This window comes from Podospora pseudocomata, chromosome 6 (assembly GCF_035222375.1).
Source record: "Podospora pseudocomata strain CBS 415.72m chromosome 6, whole genome shotgun sequence".
Taxonomy (NCBI): Eukaryota; Fungi; Ascomycota; class Sordariomycetes; order Sordariales; family Podosporaceae; genus Podospora; species Podospora pseudocomata.
Window position 1 is genome coordinate 417,562 of NC_085890.1, and position 21,518 is coordinate 439,079.

At 52.0% G+C, this 21,518-nt stretch overlaps 5 protein-coding genes across 5 annotated transcripts; 3 read left to right on the forward strand and 2 right to left on the reverse strand.

Annotated features, from left to right (window-relative positions):
• Positions 1 to 20: 20 nt before the first annotated feature.
• Positions 21 to 1,356, forward strand: QC762_604160 (uncharacterized protein). Its single transcript, XM_062892111.1, has 4 exons — positions 21 to 453; positions 513 to 565; positions 625 to 763; positions 817 to 1,356. The coding sequence occupies exons 1-4, from the start codon at positions 451 to 453 to the stop codon at positions 838 to 840; spliced, it is 219 nt and encodes a 72-aa protein (XP_062740186.1). The 5' UTR covers positions 21 to 450; the 3' UTR covers positions 841 to 1,356.
• A 7,175-nt stretch (positions 1,357 to 8,531) lies between these two features.
• SOK1 (Protein SOSEKI 1) lies at positions 8,532 to 10,586 on the forward strand (the record flags this gene model as incomplete). Its single annotated transcript, XM_062892112.1, has 1 exon — positions 8,532 to 10,586. One exon carries the CDS (start codon positions 8,532 to 8,534, stop codon positions 10,584 to 10,586), a length of 2,055 nt encoding a protein of 684 aa, XP_062740187.1.
• Positions 10,587 to 13,069: 2,483 nt separating this feature from the next.
• On the reverse strand, positions 13,070 to 16,510 carry VPH1 (H(+)-transporting V0 sector ATPase subunit a). The gene is made up of 4 exons (XM_062892113.1): positions 15,953 to 16,510; positions 15,802 to 15,880; positions 13,726 to 15,741; positions 13,070 to 13,667 (listed from the first exon to the last, which is right to left on the reverse strand). Exons 1-4 carry the CDS (start codon positions 16,079 to 16,081, stop codon positions 13,312 to 13,314), a joined length of 2,580 nt encoding a protein of 859 aa, XP_062740188.1. The 5' UTR covers positions 16,082 to 16,510; the 3' UTR covers positions 13,070 to 13,311.
• Positions 16,511 to 16,701: 191 nt separating this feature from the next.
• On the reverse strand, positions 16,702 to 18,633 carry PTC6 (Protein phosphatase 2C 6; the record flags this gene model as incomplete). Its single annotated transcript, XM_062892114.1, has 1 exon — positions 16,702 to 18,633. The coding sequence occupies one exon, from the start codon at positions 18,631 to 18,633 to the stop codon at positions 16,702 to 16,704; it is 1,932 nt and encodes a 643-aa protein (XP_062740189.1).
• A 1,271-nt stretch (positions 18,634 to 19,904) lies between these two features.
• On the forward strand, positions 19,905 to 21,392 carry QC762_604200 (uncharacterized protein; the record flags this gene model as incomplete). The annotated part of the gene is made up of 1 exon (XM_062892115.1): positions 19,905 to 21,392. The coding sequence occupies one exon, from the start codon at positions 19,905 to 19,907 to the stop codon at positions 21,390 to 21,392; it is 1,488 nt and encodes a 495-aa protein (XP_062740190.1).
• Between the last annotated feature and the right edge of the window lie 126 nt (positions 21,393 to 21,518).

The window sequence follows — 21,518 nt, forward strand, 5'->3', positions numbered from 1 at the left end:
TTGTCTTCTGGTTCAGAATCTTTGTCGACAATCATTGACAAGTTTATCCTCTTCGGGCGGTCGATATCAGCGATGGGTTAATCTGAACAGCTTCGTCAAAAGTTACAGCTGTTGATGATGATGGAAGAAGGAAGCATCGTCCATCAAGGTCCCCGCAAAAAGTCGTCGTGTGGATCGCCCAAACGAACGGTTCCAGAACTTCCAGCCGCACATCCCTGCCAGGGGCTCCGCCTTCGCCCTATTTAGAAGTAGGTCCGGACAGGTGGCCCGAGCTTGTCAGGACACGACACGGGGGTCACTTTGGCTTCAATTCAGAGGTGATGACATCTTTATTTCTGGCAGGCAACTCACAGCGTACTTCACACATACCATCTCGCAACACCAAATCACCCCAATACTGTATCACACCATAAAAATCTGAAGACAATCGATAAGAATAAAACCGACAAAATGGTATATTTCATTCCATGTCTTGTTGCGACATAAGAGTAAAAGCTAATGATGGTGAACAGTCCGCCCTTTTCAACCTCCAGTCACTCCTCCTTGTAATCCTCCTCCTAATCTGGTACTTTCACCCCTCACTTTCACCGTCCTATAGGATTCTCATACTAACTCACGACAAAGCACATGCGCCCACGTCCACCAAATCTTCCCCGCCATCCTCGACAGAAACAAGACCGGCCTTATGGGTGTCTTTTGGAAGTCAGCCAGGATCGGTGAGAGACTGAGCCCGTACATGAGTTTGTGGTGTCTCTTCATGGCTGTGAGTCAAAATCGTGCTCTTTTACAGTTATGGCGTGTGCTAATGAGGAACAGGGCTCCATCTTCCTCAGCTCTTAAACTAGCTTTGATGGGAGGGAATCAGATTGGTGGTTTAGGTATATAATAATTGCCTTTGGTTTGGCGATGTCACGGCGTTGGGTTTTGGTTTCTTCTTACACAACACTTACACCAAGCAGTAATGAGACAGTGGTGGATATGCGGTGGGGAGACCGGTTGTTTGCCTTGCGCAGGCATGATAATGAGGACAAGATCATCAAAAGAGAAAACTAATTTAAAATTTCTCAACAACCAATTCCCAGACTCTTTCACGTTTATGCCGGCTCTAGGATATTTGTTTCTTGTTTCTTCACGATAGTTGTGGGTTGGCTTCCTTCAACGGTATGCGTCTTAGGTGGCCTTCTGGAACTGGACAGGACATAACGACAATATCAGATAGGAAAATGAGATGGGCCTCACCAACACCGGCCATCTAAACTCATATGATAGAAATGGAGGGTAGTGTACATAAGCGAGGCCTCTCCACCATCTTCCCCAGACCAACGATCGCCAATCCGTTTTGCTGGCCTTTCCGAGCTTCTCAAAGCAAAAAGCCACATATGTTGTTTGTTTCTTGTGCAGGGACAAAAATTATCTTGTTAGACAGAGCGGTCAATGCCCGTCAGCCGCTTGGCCACCTTCTCGGGATCCATCCGGAGAATTCTCCCAAAAAGTGGCGGCCAGGAATATGGCCCGTTGAGATTCTCGAAGGAAACACGGGTAGGAGACCGAGTTTGCGGCCATAGGCTTTGGGGATTTTTTTTCAGATGAAAACTTGAAATCGGCCTAATGATTGGGTCGAGGGACGAGTCCGAGGTTGTGACTTGGGCCGTGGTGATGTGACGGGTGGTCGGGATGGTAGGTCCACGGGTTGATAGTGAACTGTCTTGCGAGAACTCGGCACCAGGTTGGGAGGTGTGCTCGGTTCGAAGTATCATGGCAAACATTGGGGGCCGAAGACTGGGAATTGAGCAAACTGCATAAAATTGTTTCTGAACTGCAAAATTCAGGACTCATTTCTGCATGTGATTGAGCTCGTGGTGCTGGTGGTTAGCATCTCCTACCACCATCTATCTGGCTTGGGTGGCCTCGACATTTGGCCTCAGCCTTGGAAAATCTCATCACATCCAGGCCTCTACACCATCATTTTGATATGACCTATCTCTTCACCCAAAGATCCTCGCAGCGTCTTCACCCCTCTCTCCATCCCGTCCTGCCTACCAGCAGCAACGCAATGCAGCTTGCGTAGTAGTTTGCTCCTCACCGGTAAGTCACCACCCTTTCACCGAGCAGATATCATCATTCAACCCGCAACCCTAGATCATGTAGTCCGCGCACAAACAGTCGCTACCAACACAGCGGTAGCCCGTGAACATAGGAAACCCCGCCCCAACCCCCAGAGCCATGTCGTAGCCACCCTGCAAGTACCCATCTCGATCACTTTTACCAGAGAAAAGGGAACTTTGAGCTCGATATCAACTTCCTCATGCGACCATCCATCTTGATCACCCCTTCCTTCCCCGCTCTGGTAAGGTACCTAGTCAACCTTGATAACCCCCCGGGACTATTCAGAGATACCGACTGCTAAACTGCGGTCTCCCGAAAGATAGATACAACCAACTACCTTGGCTGCAAGCTCAACTCTGAGCAGACGCAGCGGCTATATGCATCGCAGGAACAAGGAAAAGCAACACGTCCCACTCAGAAACGCCGCAGGCAATGCCAAAGCAAGTTACCTACCTATCCCGCGTCAAGAATTTGTCTGGTTTTCTAAACGAGAATACCTGTAGTTGTCGCCCCAGCATTCAGGTCTACCAAAGGTGAAGAGACGTAGGTAGTAGTGTTGTCTCGTTTCAACTTCCACACCCCATGTATTACACTAGGTAATCCCTTTTCACATCCGGTTCACAGTTCGGTTGCATAACAACCTTCCCTAACATGAAACCTTATAGTTCTGCGCGGATGATCTCCCGGCGCGTCTGACCTTGGTCTGACATGAGAACAACGAATAGAAAGAAAAAAAGTGTCGGTGCCGTTGCGGTGTCCACCGACCCCCCCGACTCCGCCCCCGGCGGCATGTCCGGATTGCGGGGCCGGGGATAGTCATGCGGGGTCCGTAAATTCGAGGGCAGAAAAAGAAATGAGAATGGTAAGGTCATGAATATTTGTGCCTCTCCATGGTTATCATATATTTGTGCATGGTTGAACTGTTCCGCAGCCGTGCACTGATCCCGATGAGGAGGTTTGGGAAAGAGAACCCCAGATGCAAAGATTAGGGCTAAAAGGGTCCGAGGTGTGTGTGTGGATGGGTGGGGGGTGAGTGGTGGTGGATCGGCCCGGGGGTGGGGAGAAAGGGGGGGGGAGTTTTGACCCTCGCCGAACACTTCACCTCACATGCACAGGTTGAACCCAACAAGCTCGCCTCAAACTTGACCAAAAAAAAAACATGGTAAAAGCCTGAAGCAAAAATCTGTGCGTAAGCAGCAAACAAGTGTTTCCAGTAAAAGCTGAATGAATGGCATAACAGTTGCCGGCTTGGCTTTGTGTGAAGTTGTATTGCAATGTCTTGTGTTGGATTCGAGGTCTGGTTTCCTTTGGTATCAGAATTGGTATGTACTTTTCTTTCTCCCCAATTCTTGTGTCTAGAACATCCAAGTTCCACCGGATGGGTAGGTGATTGGACTTGTCTAGACGTTTGGCCCCAACCCCGCTCGATCATTTCTGTGATCAGACACACCCACAGTGGTGTCTTAGGTAGACAGAAGGCATATATTCGATGGCGGGGGGTGTAATTGATCGAACAAATCCAGAAGCAGATCTACCTCGGGCCGCATTGTTGGGCTTATTGTCACTTGTAGTAAAAAGCCATCCGGTCCTATCAAATCTTTCAGCCGCCTCGAAAAAAAAAAGCGTTAGCTATCATTGCTATTCGGATGGCTATGACTCGTGGTCGATCTCCAACAACTTCTGGCCAGAAGAGAGTTGACACCAAGACAAGAACGTCTTGTTTGATCGGATTCCTGTTTTGCCTTGCTTCAGGCTCCATCTTTCTGACAACACACTTCGCATCGTCGCATCCGCAGGAAAGCCCTTGGGGTGTGTGACTTGTAACAAGAATGTCCACCGACGGTCAGGAAAGACGCAACTTTACACATTAGGGCAAAAAGGTCTGGCTCCAAAAAGGCAGCCCGCATCAAAGTGTGGTGGCACCAGAGAGCTAGATGCAGCAAGCATCAAGTATAGTGATTTGTTCTTGTTGTTACTTTTTAGTGTGTGTGTGTAGTGACAATGTCGCTGGCCGGTGATGAACGACCGAGCGTTGCCGCCACTCACCACTGGTCGAGCCTGGGCCTCAGCTTATCGCGTCAGAGGCCGTCTGTTTAGTTTCATGCCGAGCTGCGCTGGAGTTGCATCGCGAGCTGAGTTGTTGCGCAGCGTGCTTTCTTGGTGAGAAGGCAGATCGTGGATCGTTGCCGGTGGTGGCCAAAAAAGGTTGCATTCTCTTCTTATCACCAGACAATCCCGTGACCCGTGTCCGCGCGTGGACGACGATGGCGGTGGTGGGCCTTGGTCATCTGGCTACTGACGATCGCAGCTGGCGCCGTTCTGATGAGGTTCTGCATGGCCAAATGGGCAATTTGAACATGCAGGTAGGTCCCCCCTGGAGAACACCCCCGGACTCCCAATCTCTCCATCCGTAACCCAAGACCGGTCCGCCGAATGATGAAATCGGCAGAACCGGCCTCGTCAAGGCTTGGGAAGATTTGCCAAACTGCGGGTTCGCCATGTGGCCGTGGTTCTGGGATATTTAGGGGGATCCGCCCACATCTGGCACTCTTGAAGCCCGAAGCTGGGCTATCCCGGCGCTGTGGTATCGAGACCAGGGGGGGGGGAGGGGCGTGTGCAATGTGAGAATTTGACCTTCATCATCAGACCACGACCGACCTACCACCAGATGACCAGCCCTCCAGTCTCTGGAAGAGGCCACAAGCGAGGCAACAGAAACAACCTACTTATCGGGGCCCATCGCGGACAAGAAAGAGAGAACAGATCATCATGTCCATCGAATGGCAGCCAGGAGGTGTAAGGAGGATGGTGAAAGGGGTCTTTTTCTTGGTGGATGTCGTTTCTTCTTCACCTTCAGAGGTCCCCGAAGGTGTGCCCCAAAGCGGTTCGAGATTTCAGCTCTGCGGCTGATATCGATTGCTCGATAATATCGAGTGCTCTGTAGGTCTGGTCTGGTCTAAACAATGGAAAAGACTCATTTGAGCTGACAGCTGCTAATGCAAGAAGCAGCCAAACTAATGCAGCAAAGGGGAATTCCAAGCGGGCATTGCCCGTCCCATTCGCGGAAATACACACATCGCACCAAGAAAAGAAAGCACTACCAGGTTTGATCTGATGTCGAAGATGCTGGGGCCCTTTGAGTTGAAGTGTGGCTGGAAAGCAGCGCGGGATGATCCAGTCGTGCGGATCGCTTGGTGGTGGTTATTGGGGATGCGGCACCATGCTCGATGGAGAAGGCGGTGTCTCAGATGCCCTGACCTGTGTGTGCTGACCCATCAGCAGGGAGTCAGCACATCAACATCTGCTTTTGGAATTCATCGTGGAACTGCCCTGCTTTTGTAAATGGATATGGAGGGAAAGCATCACGTGTGTCTTCGGAAACCGCGTGTGGTACGGTCCGGTCACATTTCTCGTCTCTTCCTTTCTTTTTCTCTTGGGTATCCAAAGATGAGTCAGTCTGGTTGTCTGGCTGCATATCGAGATGCTTTCGCCGCCCGCCTCCTGCAGAAAGAAAGCAAGCAAGACGCAGGAGGATGCAGATGGCAGAAATTTTCTTGCCTGTCCATGTTGACGCCCCCAAAAGGCTTCCAAGCTTCTGCGAGATCTGATGGCTCGTCTTTCCAGAACCACAGCATGTCTTGCCCTTTTATTATGTCGTTGTCCACGGGCATACCGAACGGCACATGCAATACGAGATTGACCAAAAAGAACGGGCATCGTCCAAGCCAATGGATGGCCATCGTGGGTTGAATCGCTCGAAAGACAAAAAAAACAAAAAAAAAACAAAAAAAACAAAAAAAAAAAAAAGACTGTCGATCTCTCTTTGATCGAGCCACAACCCGCTTGGCTCCGGGGATGGAATGCTTCGCAATGGAAAATCCAGATCATTCCATGTTCCGGTCTTATTATTCAATGGTTAAAAGTATGACTGCAGCGTTCCATGGTTATTTCCGCACGGTATAAGAAAAAAAGTAAAGATATCAGCGCCAGGCCCGGCGTACCAACCTCACCCGGCAGCGAGGCTGGTGTCATGTTCGTCTGTGCTGGGCCGTCCACAGTTGGCGCCAGGCTTATGTTACCACCACCCACAAGAGCTGCAAGTTGGCCATCTAGTGGGCCGCTTCGCTCCGAAAAAGCCTCCGAGTGCCGTGGACGATGCTAATCCCATAGCTTGGCTCCTTGTAGTATGAGATGGGCGAGCAGGGTCGTGGCGGGAGCTATGATGATAGATAGAGCGCCCAAAGGGCTGGCGCCATGTTTATGAAGCTGCATTGATTCTGGGGAGGATTAATTCGAGACCGGCGCCAATTGCGGCCCGCCCAAGGGCTGTGTATGAGAGAGAGTGTGTGCTGCCCTGTGTGATGTGTGACGGGTGATGGGCAGCGGATGGTAGGATTGATGATGGCCGACGGCCCCTTTTGTTCCAAAAATGCTTGGAGGATGGGGCACTGACCTTACATACCTACCATACCGTCCAAGGTGACAGGTTGATAACACCGGAACAGGCGATTTCGGTGCCCGTGACTTCGACCTCTGGTCAGCACAGAGGGTACGGCAGAATGTCCCATCCTTGGTTCGTAATCCACCGGCGATAATGATAGTCACTTACAAGAAAACACGGGCCAACGGCAGGGTTGAAGGTTAATGGACGTAGGGCAGAACCCAAGAAGATGGAAGGAATGAATCGTGAGGCTCGGCCCAGTGACCGTTGGAAAGAAACAGAACCAAACCTTGGAGATGTTCCAGAAGACCGACTTCAACGAGCGGGAGGTTGTGAAATAGGTTCCGTAGGTTCCGTTTTTGCTTGCCTCGTTATCGCCGGCCCCATCGTTGCAGATCTCGACGACCACGCCTTAAAAAAAAATTCAGATCCGGCTCCCGAGGTTGGAGGCTGGTGGTAACCTTGAGGCTGGCATGTCGCTCATTGCTGGACCTGACGACACATGTTCCGACTGTGACTGACTCTTCATGATGAAGCATCGCAGGTCGCAAGCCATCGAGGGCGGTGCCTGCTGCCGATGCCCACTGCTGCCCGCTGCTGCCCATGGGAAATACCATCCGCCTCCTCCTCGGCCGGGAAGGCACACACCAGAGAGTCAACGCCAAGGAACCAGGGGGGCGTGTGATTATCACACCAAAATGTGCTTTGAATGCCAGGATGCAGCTAGCATGCCTGGATACTCCGTTGCGGCACCCTCTGTTTTGGGACAGTGGGAGTGGGCGGTATGGTGTGTGGGTTCAAGTTCCTCCATTTCTCGTCTTTCCGCAATCCATCCATCCACTCGCTCGCTCCATGCTCCATGCTCCATCTTCGTGTCACTCTTTCACTCACTGTTTCTCCCTCTCCCTTATTTTTTTGTGATCTTTTTTTTTTTTTGCCATCCCTCCAACAAAAAGGACGCGCTGTCACGCTCACTTTGGCTCGCTTTCTCTCGCTTTTCCCTCTCTCGTGTACTAATCTCATTAATGTCACGGCCGCTGCTCCCACGGCCCCATCTCACTCACCCGTTTGTTTCCTCTCTCGCTCCTTCTTCTCATTATATTTATTACTTCTTCCGTCGTCTTCCCCCCTCCACTTGTCTGCCTCTTCCGGCCGCTCGCCATTCACCCCACCAGCTACACCACAGGCACATATAGACAGACATTTCATTGTCGTGGTGCATGCTGTTGCAGCACTGAGAAACCCCGAAACTGATACAACTCCGACACCGCCCAGCAAAGCAGTCTGACCCAACACCAACAACCGCCCACCGCCTCACACTCACCTCCTGTGTGGCCCACTGGCTGTGCTGTGCTGTGCTGCGACACCTCGACATAGTAGATTCATAGAGCGCAAGCTTGCGTGTGGAATTAGAACCGAGTGCAAGGAATATAGAGAAAGGAAGAGAGAACAACCCCTGGATCACGACGAGGTCGAATCGGCTTCTCCCATCGCTGTCCAGGAAGACCACTTGAGAAACTAGGAAACTTGCAGGTTAGCCGACACTTTTCCCTCCCCCCTTTTGGTTCCGCTTCACCTTCGTACAATCAAGGACTTGGACCTGTACACAACCGTATCCCGCTGCTACAGTGCTCCGTCGAGGGTCCTCTCCTGTTCCGACCAACAGCGCGGCCGTGGCTACATTGCTTCATGCACGCTCCCGATCTCACGAGACCTCGTCTTCCATGGAGACTGTGTTGCCCACTGCTTTGTTTGCCTGCTCTCCACGCTCCCTGCACCTTTTCCCCATTTCTTTTCCCACTTGATTGCGTCGACGCCGTTGGATTCATGCTGACCCACTCCCAAGTTAATAGATATATAAAAGCTGCGGCCTCTGCCCCACGTTGTCATTGCTCTTTGAAAAGGGGCTTGATCTGATCGGAATTTTACGACAAATTCACCCAGCCCACAGATACATAAGGTCGTGGCTGTCAACAGTTGGAAAATGGGCGAACAACGTGCCGGAGGAGGACTCGAAAGCCACATGCCTACCCATAGGAGAAACGATTCGGCTACGGGCGAGGAGCCCATGCCAGACGCCCCCTCGGAAACCCGTGCGCCGCCAGCCGAGCCTGAAGTCCAGCCATCACTGAGGGAAGTCCCTCCTGCTCAGGATCTGCCCCGTGGGACACAGGATATCAACGCCAATGGGTCACTTGCCACACCAGTAGTCGGTCGTCCTTCGCCTGGACTGTCTAGAAACCCGTCCTCCTGCTCAACCAACTCCAACGAGAAGGTCAATGCCGAATATCTAACCGAAGGCCCCAACCGGAGACCGCCACCCACCCGTCGCTCCTCACCACAACCCACGCGCCCGCTCGAGCCACCAGTAACCAAGAGCACGTTAAGCGAACTCGATGTCACCAAGATAATACACAATCCCAAGCTCAGGCATGATATCAACTATGATCCCGAGCTCCATTTCCGCCCCAACTTGGACGGTGAAAAAGGGAGGAGAAAACAGGAGAAGGCCAATCAGTTTTGGAATGCGCTGCTGGACCAGCTGATTCTGTTTGTGATGGACCGGGAAACCTTCATGAGCAGGTATGCTGATGGGAAATGGTGCCTCCCGGCACTCCTCACTGCGGTTCGGGACATCATCGAGACATTGGTACCACAGCGGGATCGGGAACTCCTGAACGAAGGGCTGAATGTGGATCTCCTGATGCAGCAGTTCAACCGTGGCGTTGCCGATCTCGAGGCCCTAGCATCGTGGCTATCGGCTGTTTTGAAGCTGCACTGTGCTCCGATGCGCGACGAATGGGTGGATGAGATGTACCAGGAGCTCAGCAACGGGAACCGGAACAACGATCCAGCCGAGCTTGTAAAGGGTATGAGGAGTTTGCTGAGTGTCTTGGAGGCCATGAAGTTGGATGTTGCCAACCACCAGATACGATGCCTGCGTCCGGTGTTGATCGAGGACACTGTGCACTTTGAGCAGCGCTTCTTTATGAAGAAGATCCAGTCCAGAAAGCTCAGCGTATTATCGGCCCGGGAATGGTACAAGGCTGCTCAGAGCAACGCCGAACGGATATATCAGCACTCGCCCATGCCTCATGCGCAAGCCTTTGGCAACATGTCCGTCTTTTTCGATGCTCTTTCCCGACTCGTCCTTCCTACCACCCGGTCAGAGACCACGCCGTGCACATTTGTCTTTGATGAAGACCGCCTTCTCAAGCTACGCTCCGACATGTACGACAGCATCTGCTTGGAGATTTGCATGCGCAAGTTCGAGGACTTGGACCGTCTTTCCAAGATCACTCATCTGTCCACCAGGGTACCATCATATGTCCGCGAGGAAGGGGCTCTGAGCAATCGGTCATCGGGCGAGTTCATCTTTGTGTCTTCTCGGCCTTCGAGTTTTGTCTTTAGCGACCGGGGATCTACCTTCTCGTCGCCTCGCAACTCGGGTGAGTTGTGCGCTCAACCAAGCATGGACTTTGCCGAGTCCCGGACCAAGGCTCTTGACCTGTACAACTCGCTTCTTGCGCTTCTTCACACGGCACCCCCCGCCAACACCTCCAGAGAAAAATGGAGAGGTCTTGCCGACTCGGTTGCCCTCCAGATCTTGCGCTACGTCAATGCGCCACCATCCCTTCCCGGATTCGAGGACCAGATCCGGAATGCCGTGACAAATATCGAGGAGGAACTCTTCCAGGAGGTTGCAGCGCAGTTCCAGCAACGATTGCTCGCCGAGCTGGCCAAGCGGGTCAACGAGTTCAAGCACATGTCTGCTGTTTCGCTCTTCTCTGTCGCCACTGGCGGTCGCATCATGGGAGCCAACCGTCCCAGCGAATCATTGCGCGATCGCAACAATGGCTTGTTTGGCGAGAGGGCCCCCCGCGATCCCCGCGAGGAAGCTGGCATCGACGACATGGCCGTCCGCCTGGCGCATCTTGGTGTTCTTCATTGGAGGGTTTGGGCCCTGCTGGCGTACGAAGACTCGATTGAGGAAGAGATGATTGATGCCGCTGCTGTCCCAGTTTTTGAGGCAGCGTGAGAAGCCGCCTAAAGATTTCCCGAGTGGTTCTTGTTCGACAAACTCTACTATTACATTTTTTAATGGATTGCCCACAACAAATCCTGCTCCATCGTTTTCGACAACTTTTTTTTTTTTTTTTTTTTTTTTTGCTTTTGGGTTTTCCATTTACATCTCATCACTCTCTCCCTCGCTCTGTTGTTTTTTCTTCTGTTGTTTCTCTTGTGGAAAAAAATCGGTATACCCCCTCTATCTTATCGAAGTTTAATTTGCATTTCTTTTCTCAAGGTTTTTTTTTTTTCTGCGCATGTCTGCTTGACATTGTCGTGGAGACCGAGAGTTAAAGATACCGGCGTTTTCTCTATATATATCTATTTTTTTTTTTTTTTTTTACATACACAGCATTGGAGTTTTTTGTTGTTCTTTGTTTTTGACTTTTCTGTTTTTCTTGCTTTGTTGTCTTGGATTTTGGCAGTCTGTTACAAGTTGAGGGAAATGTGGTTGGTGGTTGGTGACAAAAGCAAAGAGCTCTTTTTTGTTGATCCCCATCACTCTTTCGAGACTGTTGTTGGTGTGTTTGGTAGTGGGTTGGGAGGATATGTTTTGTGTTTTTTGGGGGGGGAGGTGGGAGGGCAAGGGAATGGGAAGCAAAGATACCGTTGTTGTTGTCGTTGTTCTACTTGTTTGTGTTGCGTTGCGTGTGTTGCACGTGTGGGTGTGTGTGTTACTCTGGAGTTGGGAGGAAGGAAAGAAGAAAAAGGGGAGGTGTTTGGGGGGGATAGCATATCGCCGATTGCAGGTCATTTCGCATAGCAGAGAGCATAGCCCAAAGGGATAAAGAGAAAGAAGGAAAAATAAAGAAAGAGAAATTAGACGTTGTTTACCACTCACTGGGATTTTTGTACACTTGGGTGCCAGCGAGACACAGATCTTTGACATGACACCGAGATTAACGGGTTTGACTTTCACAGAGACCGATCACACAGACACAGACACAGTTGATTACACCGCAACCACCAAGGTTAGCAGCAACCCCAACCCAAATGGCGAGCAAGCAAGCAAGCACAGAGGTAAGACAGCTAGCAGCAAGCAGTCTTTTCCCAATCTGGACCGCCGAACAACTTTTCACCATCTTTGCATATGAATTCAAGACCACACCACTCCTTTTAGAAGAGACAACCCCCCGGATATGACAGTTTGGTTGCTTGGTAAACCTGGGGGGCGAAACACAGACGAATGTCACTGTCAGAAGGGGCGGTGAGGCGTCAGTGAGGAGAAGAAGAATGGAAGGCTTCTAGAAAGCAGAGGGGGAGGGGGGAGGAAGAGACTCTAATGATGCGTGTGGAGACTTTTTTGTTTCGAGAATGGGCTGGCGGAAACTCACTCCGCCATGTTTTGAGATGGTGGTCAAGTGGGTTGGGTTAGGTGTATGGGGGAGTGAAGATTGTGAAACAAAGGGGGTGGTGAGGTAACAAGTCGTCGGTGCTCGGTGGTGGTGGTGGTGGTGGCCGGGTCTGTGGGTTTTGGGTGGTGGTGTCAATGCGGGTATGAAGTACAATGTGCACTTTCAGATGAGATGTGTAGATTTTCATAAAAAACAAAATTATTTGTCGTTTGATTCATGCGAAACTGCAGATACTATCGGATGGATGGTGGGTTGGGGAATTAGGAGACGAGCTGTCTGCGGGAGAAGGTTTCTGGAAGGGTACCAAAACCAACCAACCCCTGGATCTTACCAATTGGGATACCTTGAAAAAAACCGCATATTGATCGGGCATCGACCAAGATGCGGGTGATATCCTGCGTTCAATGTGAGATATTTACAATCATTCAATGATCAAAGGTTTCCCCCCCATCAACAGCCTCGTTTTCAGCTTTCCCTCAGGGAGGGGTGGCCCTAACAGTTTCCCAACACCCAAAAACGCCCATTGCCTGTTCCTGCCTTTCCGCCTTCTCCCTTTGGATCATGACTCCTGATTTGGATCGATACCTACGCCCGGTTTCTATTCTCCCTCAACCAACAAACGCGGAGGTGGCTTTCACACAGTCCGCAGCCCGGTGTGTGTGTGTGGGAGAAGTAGGTTTAGATGCAGGTCCCGTCACACAACCGATCATCGGCATCGGGGCTGTCGGTATCGAAGAATTCGTGGGGGAGCCGATCATTACAGCATCATAAAATGTAATAATGGTGGTGCGCCGGACACGGGAGGAACGGGATCCTACACACCACCAAAAACGCCCCGAACATCGTGATTTGAAATAGTTCATCCTCGATCGTCGCCTTGGTCACCTCTTCTGTCTGGCGAGGCTGGCTAGGCTCGAGGATCTCATTGGCCAATCCCCGCGAGGAGGGAATATCTCTCATATCTTCAAGGCCAATGTACCTTAGACGTCTTACGCCCACAACACCCATCGGTGTTGTCATGACCACCTGAATCTCGGTGATGATCGCGAAGAAGTGAGGCGGGCCGGGCAACTAACTAACTCATCAGCATATTGCTCGTGACCACGCCCAACGCCCAAAAGAAGAGAGATGAATCCGCCCTCGGCGGTCCAAGACTTCAATTTCTGGTCAAACACAAGAAAAGCAATGCACAACTCAAACAGGCTAACAAAAAAACTCGTTGTAGTATGCACATCAGCGCCCGCCTGCCTAATACAGTTACAATCCGTCCGTCCATCTCATCCATCATCAACCCTAACTATACAGAGAGAAAGAGTCCCAAAACAAAAGAAAAAAAACACTCTAACCCAGATATTCCTTCAACTCCTCATTCTCTTCTAGCAACGTCCCAAAACTGAAGGGCGCAAACGGCCAACCACCAAACTCGGCAAACTTGCTGAAAGACTCGACCCACGCAAGACGCAACGAGTGCAACATGGCCGACACACCCTCCATGATAATCAAAATGATACAGCTGAGGCAGAAGAAGGCTGCAAAGATCACCACAAGGAAGATGGCGCCGCCAATGCCCTTGCCGTTCTTCAGTGCGGGCCCCATGGTCATGCTCCACAACACAGCCGACAGCTGTTGATGAGCAAGAGACAAGGCCCAGAGACGAAGGTAGGAAGCCGTGTGGGAAACGCAGTTGAGGCAGAATTCTGTAAAACGGGCCTGTTAGCATAGCGAACAAGGATCACATATGGCAAGGAAACATACCAATAGTGTGGATGACCTGGTGAATCATCACCTCACCAAACTCAAACTCCTCGTGCTCCTCATCTTCGTGGTCGACACCCTGCGCGATCATACCAACGCCCTCGTCACTTTCTCCACTGGGACGACCGTTTGCTCCATGGCCCTCATCATCCTCGTCCAGAGCACTAACTCTTGATCGTTCGCCGATCCCGCGATAACCCTTGGCCCGGGCGCGGTTGTGCTCCCAGCGCAGATAAAAGGGCTTGAGGAACAAGAGAATCGGCACCTGAAGGACGGCGAAGAACAGCAAGAACTTTTGAACAGCCGCCTGACCGCTGTACAGAGGAATGTCGATGAAACCGGGCTGGAGGAACATGTAGATGAGCATGTTGAGCAATCCAGGGGGCTGCTGTCCAATGGCGAACCAGTCCACGCTCCACTTGTAGATGATGCAAACCACCAGGTACCCAAAAATGGCCTGGAAGAAGATCATGCCAGGTACAAAGTTGCCCCAGATATCAATGGGTTTCTTGAAGTGCCTGGCGTTGATGTACGAAAAGCAGAGAGAGTACGTCATGTGAGCCCAGCCAAGAATGATACTCATCTTCATCTTGTAACTGTTGCTGAAGAGGAGGTCGTTCTCAGTGCCATGCCATCTCCAGTCAAGACCAAAGGGGTAGCGGTAGTTGGGGTCCTTCAGCTTGCCGACAAGTGTATCACCCTCAGTCCAGCCTTCAGGAACATCCCACTCCCACTGACTGCTAAACAGTGTCATGGACTTGGAGAAGACATCATTGTAGATGAGGCCGGTGTAGACCGAAAAGACAGCCATGACAAGAGCGATGTAGCGTCCGTAATAGACCATGGCGAAGAGCTCGAAGGTGACCTTCTTGAGCGGCTTCTCCCAGTAGATCATGGCCAGCGAAGCGCAGAGCATGATGATGGCGTGACCGAAATCACCAAACATGACAGCGAACAGGAAGGGGAAGGTAACAATAACGGGAATGGCAGGGTTGACTTCTTGGTAAGTGGCGGTACCATAGGCGTTGACGATGGTTTGGAATGCTTCGGTAAACTTGTTGGTCTTGAGATAAGTAGGAGGCTTCTTGTTGGTGCGAATCTCGTTGATGATGGTTGGCACTGACAGACCCGCGCGATTTGTCACATCCTGGAGGGTCGACCTGATCAGGGGTAGATCGTGCTTGGGGCACCAGCCCTCGGCGATGAGAGTGCGGCGAGCACCATCGTAGGAGAAGAGGTTGAGCGTGCTGTAGACAGCCTTTTCTTTGCCGATCAGTACCACCCAAGCAGAAAGGGCACGAGAAATCTGAGTGAGCTCTGCCTCGAGAGTCTGCTGGGTGTTGCGGAGAACGTTCTGGACATCGTTAAGTCTAGCATTGACCTCATGCACCTGGTCCCGACGCAAGTCACTGTTCTCATCAACATTGTATACCTCAGCGCCCATTGACTCTGAGATCTTGCGAATCTTGGCGAGGATCTCCTTGCCGTGAGCAAAGATGACAAAAACATTCTTGGCGACGGGCTCGTTGGTGGAAGGGTCGATGAGAGGCTCGGGGATCTCGGCCTGGTTCATGTAAAGGTTACCACGGAGAGTTCTCCAGAGAATACGCTCAAAGGCGGCAACACGGTCTCTGGCAATGACACCAGCTACAAAGCCAATGTTCATGCCGGAGAAGGATCGCTCCACATCGGCAGCGCCGTTGTTGTGTTCGATATCCTGCAGGAGCGGGGCGTCGTCGTTGTCGATCGAGGCGCGAATCTCTTCTACGCTGCCGTGGGCACGGTCAAAGAAGCCGCCAGCCTCACGCAGGACCCAGCGCCACTCGGTGAGCTCGACCTCGCGCTTCTTCAGTGTCTCGTAACTTTCGTTCAGGGACGAAACACGCTGCTCGAGGCCCTGGCATCGTTCGGCCAGCTCATCAATCTCGGTGGTGGTCGGAGGGGCGAGGGTCTCAACATCCAGGTCGAGTTTGCGGAGAGGGATGCCGGCCTTGTCCATCTGAGAATGGAAGTAGCCTGTTTAACTGTGGTCAGCGAGGTGTCGGATGTTTGAGGCGGTGCAGGCGGAAAACATACGAAGCTGACGTTCAACATTGTCGAGGCGTCTGATATCTTTGGTATAAGCTCTCTGGAAAGCACTTAGGTCGCCGTTGAGCTGGTTGGCAGTCTGGTGTTAGTTGAAAGCTCCCGAAAAGGCGGCTGGCCGGATGGTGGTGGTGGAGCTTACGTCGCGGAACTGGACGAGGCCAAGTTCGCCCAGAGCGTTGACAACTTCACGGCCTATTTCGTTGGAAATGTAGAGCTGGACCATGCTCATGTCCGCTGAGCGGAAGGGGGTGTCCTTTGTCGGCGCCATCGCGACGTGTGAGCCGATTGGCGATAGCCGGCGACAAGATGGATGGTGATGTGCTTGTACAGCGAGGTGCTGGGAATTGGAGTTGCAGGTTGGAGGAGCTGATGATGGTGCTGCTGCAACCAACAACCAGAGACGTTGGAGCTGGCCCGGCCGCCGCGTGTCGGCAAAGCTTCGGCAGGCAGCGCCGCTCCTGTAACAGCCACCGCCAAGCCTTCCTGAATGCACCCCTGGAGTGTGACGTCAACTTACACGGCTCCTTCTTTTTGATTTTGCAAATGTAGTGTTTAGGGGCAATGAGGAAAGAGACATAAAGATGATAGGTCCTAAGGAAGGCAGTATAGATGTCGGTATCAGAAGTGGCAGAGCAACTAGATACTGACAGCAGGTTCTCATCCCAAATCGAAATACATATTATACCCAACCCCAACCCCGAACCATGTCAACGCGATCAAGGAGCATGGTCCAAACTGAGCTCGATATAAATATAACCAAAATTATTCGTATTTCTAACATGACGATATCTCCTCTATCATCCTTAACGCCGCGCATTCCGCCCTAGCCTCGCAAAAATATAAAACAAAAAGAATATGCCTAAAAACGCAGTGTACTTCTCTCAAGTCTCAACTCCTCCGTCTTCTTGGGTCCAACGCCTCATCCCTTCTCATGTCCCTCATCTCCTTCGTACCCAGGCTCCCCAGGCCGCCCTCGCTTCTCCTCTCCCAGCCTCCCAATCTGATAACTTGACAAGTCGCGTTGTCGCCGTCACTCGACACCTCCGTCGCATACTCAATCACATGCCTAGCACCATCTTCCGGAGTCTTGGCCTCTTTAATCACATCCACAATTTCCTGATCCGACAAGCTTCCGCTCACACCATCAGACATGAGCACCAAAAACGAGTACTCTGCCGGGCCCATCTCCACCCTGGTGATATCTGGCTCAGCAGAAACACCGATCCTTTTGCTCTGCATGTCCCCAAATGATCTGCTATTGGCCAGCCCGCCGATTCTCTCCTCTCCAAAAGAATCGGTAATCATACTGCTGGCATATCGACTCATCCGTCTCGTCTCAACTGGCGATGATGGCCGATGATCGGTGGTCAAAGCCAGAGGTTTGCCGGTCTTGGTCTCGCACAGCAAGACACGCGTGTCTCCCACATGGGCTACAACCAGCGTTGAGTGCGCATTGGGATGCCAGAAAGGAGCCGGAGTAGGAGTCGAGATGAGAGCTACCGAAGCGGTAGAGCCTCCCTTGAAGCGCTCCCGCCCGCCGATGCTATGGCCCGATGGGGGAAGGTGCGGGACGCCCAGGATCTCGTCCTTGTTAAGAGGCAGGTCTTCTACAATCACGTCTTCTGGATCTGGCTTGCGCGCTTGCGCCGTGACGAAATCGAGGTCAGCCCTGAGAAAGGCGTAGGTCAGAACGGATTCGAGGGTTGCGGGCACATTGCTAGGAGTTGTTGATGACATAGGTTCTTCGGAAAAGGAGGTGGACGAGACGGTGGAAGCCGTGAATTGGCTCGGATGAAATCGGCGAAAGTAGCCTCCAATGGTGCGCCGGTATTCATTGAGAAGCTCTTGCTCCAACTTCACGGTCTTGCTGAGACCTGCTGGAAGCTCAGAACCGTCCCCAGCATTGTGTTCCCTCGGTTCTTCCTGGTTGCGCGAGACATCTGGTTCTGATAAGGAATACCCTGGGTCTGACAGGGAGTACCTGCGATCCTTATCACACTTCAGGCTGCTTTCCAGCTCAAATTCCGCTGCCGCCTCCTCTATATACCCATGCAACTCGTCTCGCAGAAACTCGCTACACTCGGACCCTCCGTGCCCGTCAAATACGCCAAAGTAGAATATTTGAGGATCCCCCAGGGCGCTGTAAGCATTGATGCTTTCACCTGTGGGTCTTGGCTGGCGCACCAAACTGGTTGGTACACGCCTTGAGAAAGCTGGCAACGTTATTGTCCCAGCTTGGTTGGTATCCTCGTTGTATGGCCGCTGTCCGCGCGAGACAGATGTACCAAAGTGGTGCTTGGCGCTTCGTAGAGGGATACGGACTACCGTCAAGTCGCGACCGGGCATATTTGGTGGGTTCAAGGCTGGTGATGACCCAGGTTCTGGCGTGTGTGGTGTCGAGGCAGATCGAGGAAGCTTGTGGCCGGGGCCGACAGAGGATCGCGAGTCTGGATGAAGCGAGGACGAGGGAAGGTGAGTTATGAAGTAGTTGTGAAAGCCCCGTCGTAGAACTGGGGTGGCGGCGACAGTGCTCTGGGCTCGCCAGCTGCCGCAAGGCTGTGTCGCATCGCGGTGTGCCAGGATGGTAGCTCGAGTTGGTGTTCGGAGGTGACGGTTGGCCCCTGCGAGTCGCAAGGCGCGAGTGTGCGAGACGGTAAGGTTCCGCATCTGAGCTCGTCCGTAGTGATGAAAAAAGGTTGCGATGTAACTCATGAAGGCGTCGAGGAGGGTAGGAGTGGGTGGTGGGAGTCGGGACGAAGCTGTCCGGACACTCCTCACCGTAAGCTGTCCCAGAGCCCGACGACAAGGCAATGGGAGCATCGCCAAGCAGACAGAGCCAATTGCAGTCTTATAAAACACCAGCTAATGTAAGTTCCCGGCCAGCAAATAGGTAGAGACTCGATATCGTGCAAAATGCGGCCATGGAACCGGAAAGAGGTGGCTGACGTAGTGCGAGGGCGAGGTGCAGGCCGAGCAGGCACTTGATGAGTTCGGGGAATATGTTGGGGCCAAGAGGCGTGCTCTTCGTGCGCTGCGGCAATTGGCTGTCTTTGGTTGACTTGTAGGGACTTGGCGTTCAGGGTTTGCTTTCCACAGTCTGGGGCTGGCTCGGCTGATGTTTTCCACTGGGAATCGAGCTCGGATAACGGAGAGTCTGTGATAGATGTCTGGTGATAGATAAAAAGGGACGGAAAGATGCTTGGATATTGCTGTTGCAGGGAATAAACATGCACTTTTGACAGAAACGCAGGGGAGCGGCATGCTCTCTGGGGCACTGGGGGTCCGCTGGTGGGGGCTTTGTCAACGTCATTTTAGCGGGTGCTCTTGGCACCTTTGATCTCACTCTCAACCCTCGCTCTCAATGACAGATGAACCGTGATGTTCTTTTTCTCGATATGGTAGTCTTACACTCGACCTAAAGCGATACACCCTGGCATTTGTTGGTCTCAACCAGCATTACTTTTATAGGTAATTCTCAAACAACCCGTATCCCATGACTGACCACTTCGGCCTAACCCTCATCTGGAGCCACATGTCAGGCTGAAGATTTTCGAGCTAGGGATATGGATCACGATATTCGGCCCTTGTGGACTGCCGTTACAAATAGCGGATTCTGAAAACGCAACATCGTGGTTAGCAAGCACATCGTGGACAAAATAAGTGGTACTGCAAGTCGGTAAAACGTATAATTATCATCGAGCTTCACCTTTTAAAAAGAAAAACAGGTGTCAAAAGATAATTGTCACGCCTCAGAAGATAGCTAAAAGGTCTAAAAAATAATCAAGAGGCCTATTAACGATCTTCTAAGGCCTGTCAGTTATCTATTAAGGCCCCTTAACTATCTTTTAAAGCCTATTAAATATTTTTGAGGCCTGGTTCAGTGTTTTCCAGTGCCAGTTATTCGATCCACGACGTGGTTGGTTATCAGATCAGATCGCCCCTAACGCCATCCACCGGCCAACCGCCCTATAAGAATTTTTTTTCAGAGCCGGCCAGGGGCAAACCCAAAAAAGCCTCCTCAAACATTCACCACGGGAGCCTAATCCCGTCCCGGCCCTGAGTCTGATCTTTTCTCAGCCCCGGTCCCGGTCATGGACGGCTCCGCTCCGGAACAAGTCAACCCGGCCGGCCCGCCTCGGGGAAAATATCTTGGCGATCTGGCTGTGGTCGACATAGCTCCTGAGGGTGACCTTGTCCTTCGTGTCACCTTCAACACGTCGAAAGAAACACTCACGGCAGCCAAAGAGTCAAAGGAGCCACCAACGGCTCTCAAGCCCACAGTGAAGCAAGGCTACAGGGTGCAAATATCTGTTCTAAAAGCCAATTCAGGGTACTTCAACCGTTTGCTAGGGGACACACGGTTTGTGGAAGCCAAGGCAGTTGAAAATGCCCTCCAAAAGCTGTCCCTATCAAACGTAAAACCCTCCGAAGCAGACCTTTCCGAGCTGCCAATCGTCGAAATCAGTGAAGATGACGAAGCCTCCCGTACCGCCAACCTCAGCTTGGCCTTCGGTGACCTGATGAGGATCCTTCATCGAGTCCCCATCACCACCAGGCCCCTCGCCGTCCGCTACCTGGCCATCATTGCCGTCCTAGCAGATCGCTTCGACTGCACCCCCTTAGTATCCAAATGGCTAGCCGCAATCAAGTTCAAATTCCCCCCCATCACCACCCAAAACCAAAACCGAACCGGCCCAGCCCTCTCCAAGTCCTCCGAAGAGCTCCTCCGCCAAAAGATCCTCGTCTCCTGGCTTCTCGACCGCCCATTAGTCTTCCAACCCTCCACTCGCGAGCTAGTCATGTACGGCTCAAGACGATGGTGCACCCTCTTCGACGAAGAAGACGAAAAGTCCGAACACGTCTACACAGCAGCATGGTGGGATCTCCCCTCCGGTCTCGAACAAGAACTCCAGCTCCGCCGGGACTGCATCCTCAACACCGTCTCCTCCGTCCCATCACACTTCCTCTCCCTCTACATCTCCCCCTCGCAGTCTCGCCCCCAGTGCAAGCTAGGCTACACCTCCTCTCCCAGCTGCGACTCTTTCCAATTAGGGGTAGCTATCAAATTTCTCTCCAACCGCAACCTCCTCTCCTTTGTCGATTTTGCCCCAAAGTCGTACGATAAATTCCATGCTTCTGGCCCGCCAAATGACTACATCATGTCTGACGTCTTGCACATAATCAAGACTCTTAAGCAATGCCCGGCGTATCAAATCGATAACAACCACAGGCATTGCGATCTGAGGGGTAGGATGGGCAGGATATTGGAATTTGTCGAGGCCAGGCTGGGAGGTGGCGGGGTGGGTATCAATCGGGTAGAGTGGGCGAAGGATAGAGTGGAAGCTTCCTGGGAAAGGAGGCACGGGGCGGAAGATGGGGAGGAAAGGGTCTTGAAGTATACCAGCTCAATGAGCTCTGATCAGAGGCTAAGATACGGGGGTGCATTTGCGGCAGAGAAGTTAGCAAGAGAGGTATTCACAGCCGATGAGTGGGATTGGACAGCCGGAGAAAATGAAGGGGAGACAGAAGGAATCAGCTTCGGAAAATGGAAGCTTGGGGAGAAGTCTTTTCCCAAATGATGTCTTGAGAGCTGCGGGCAAACTCCCTGGTTTACTCACGGTATTACTTTACACTTATTCGCGTTATTTCTGGCTTGTCCACGATACCTCTGGCTTGCTTGTGATATACTTCTGGCTTGCCTGTGA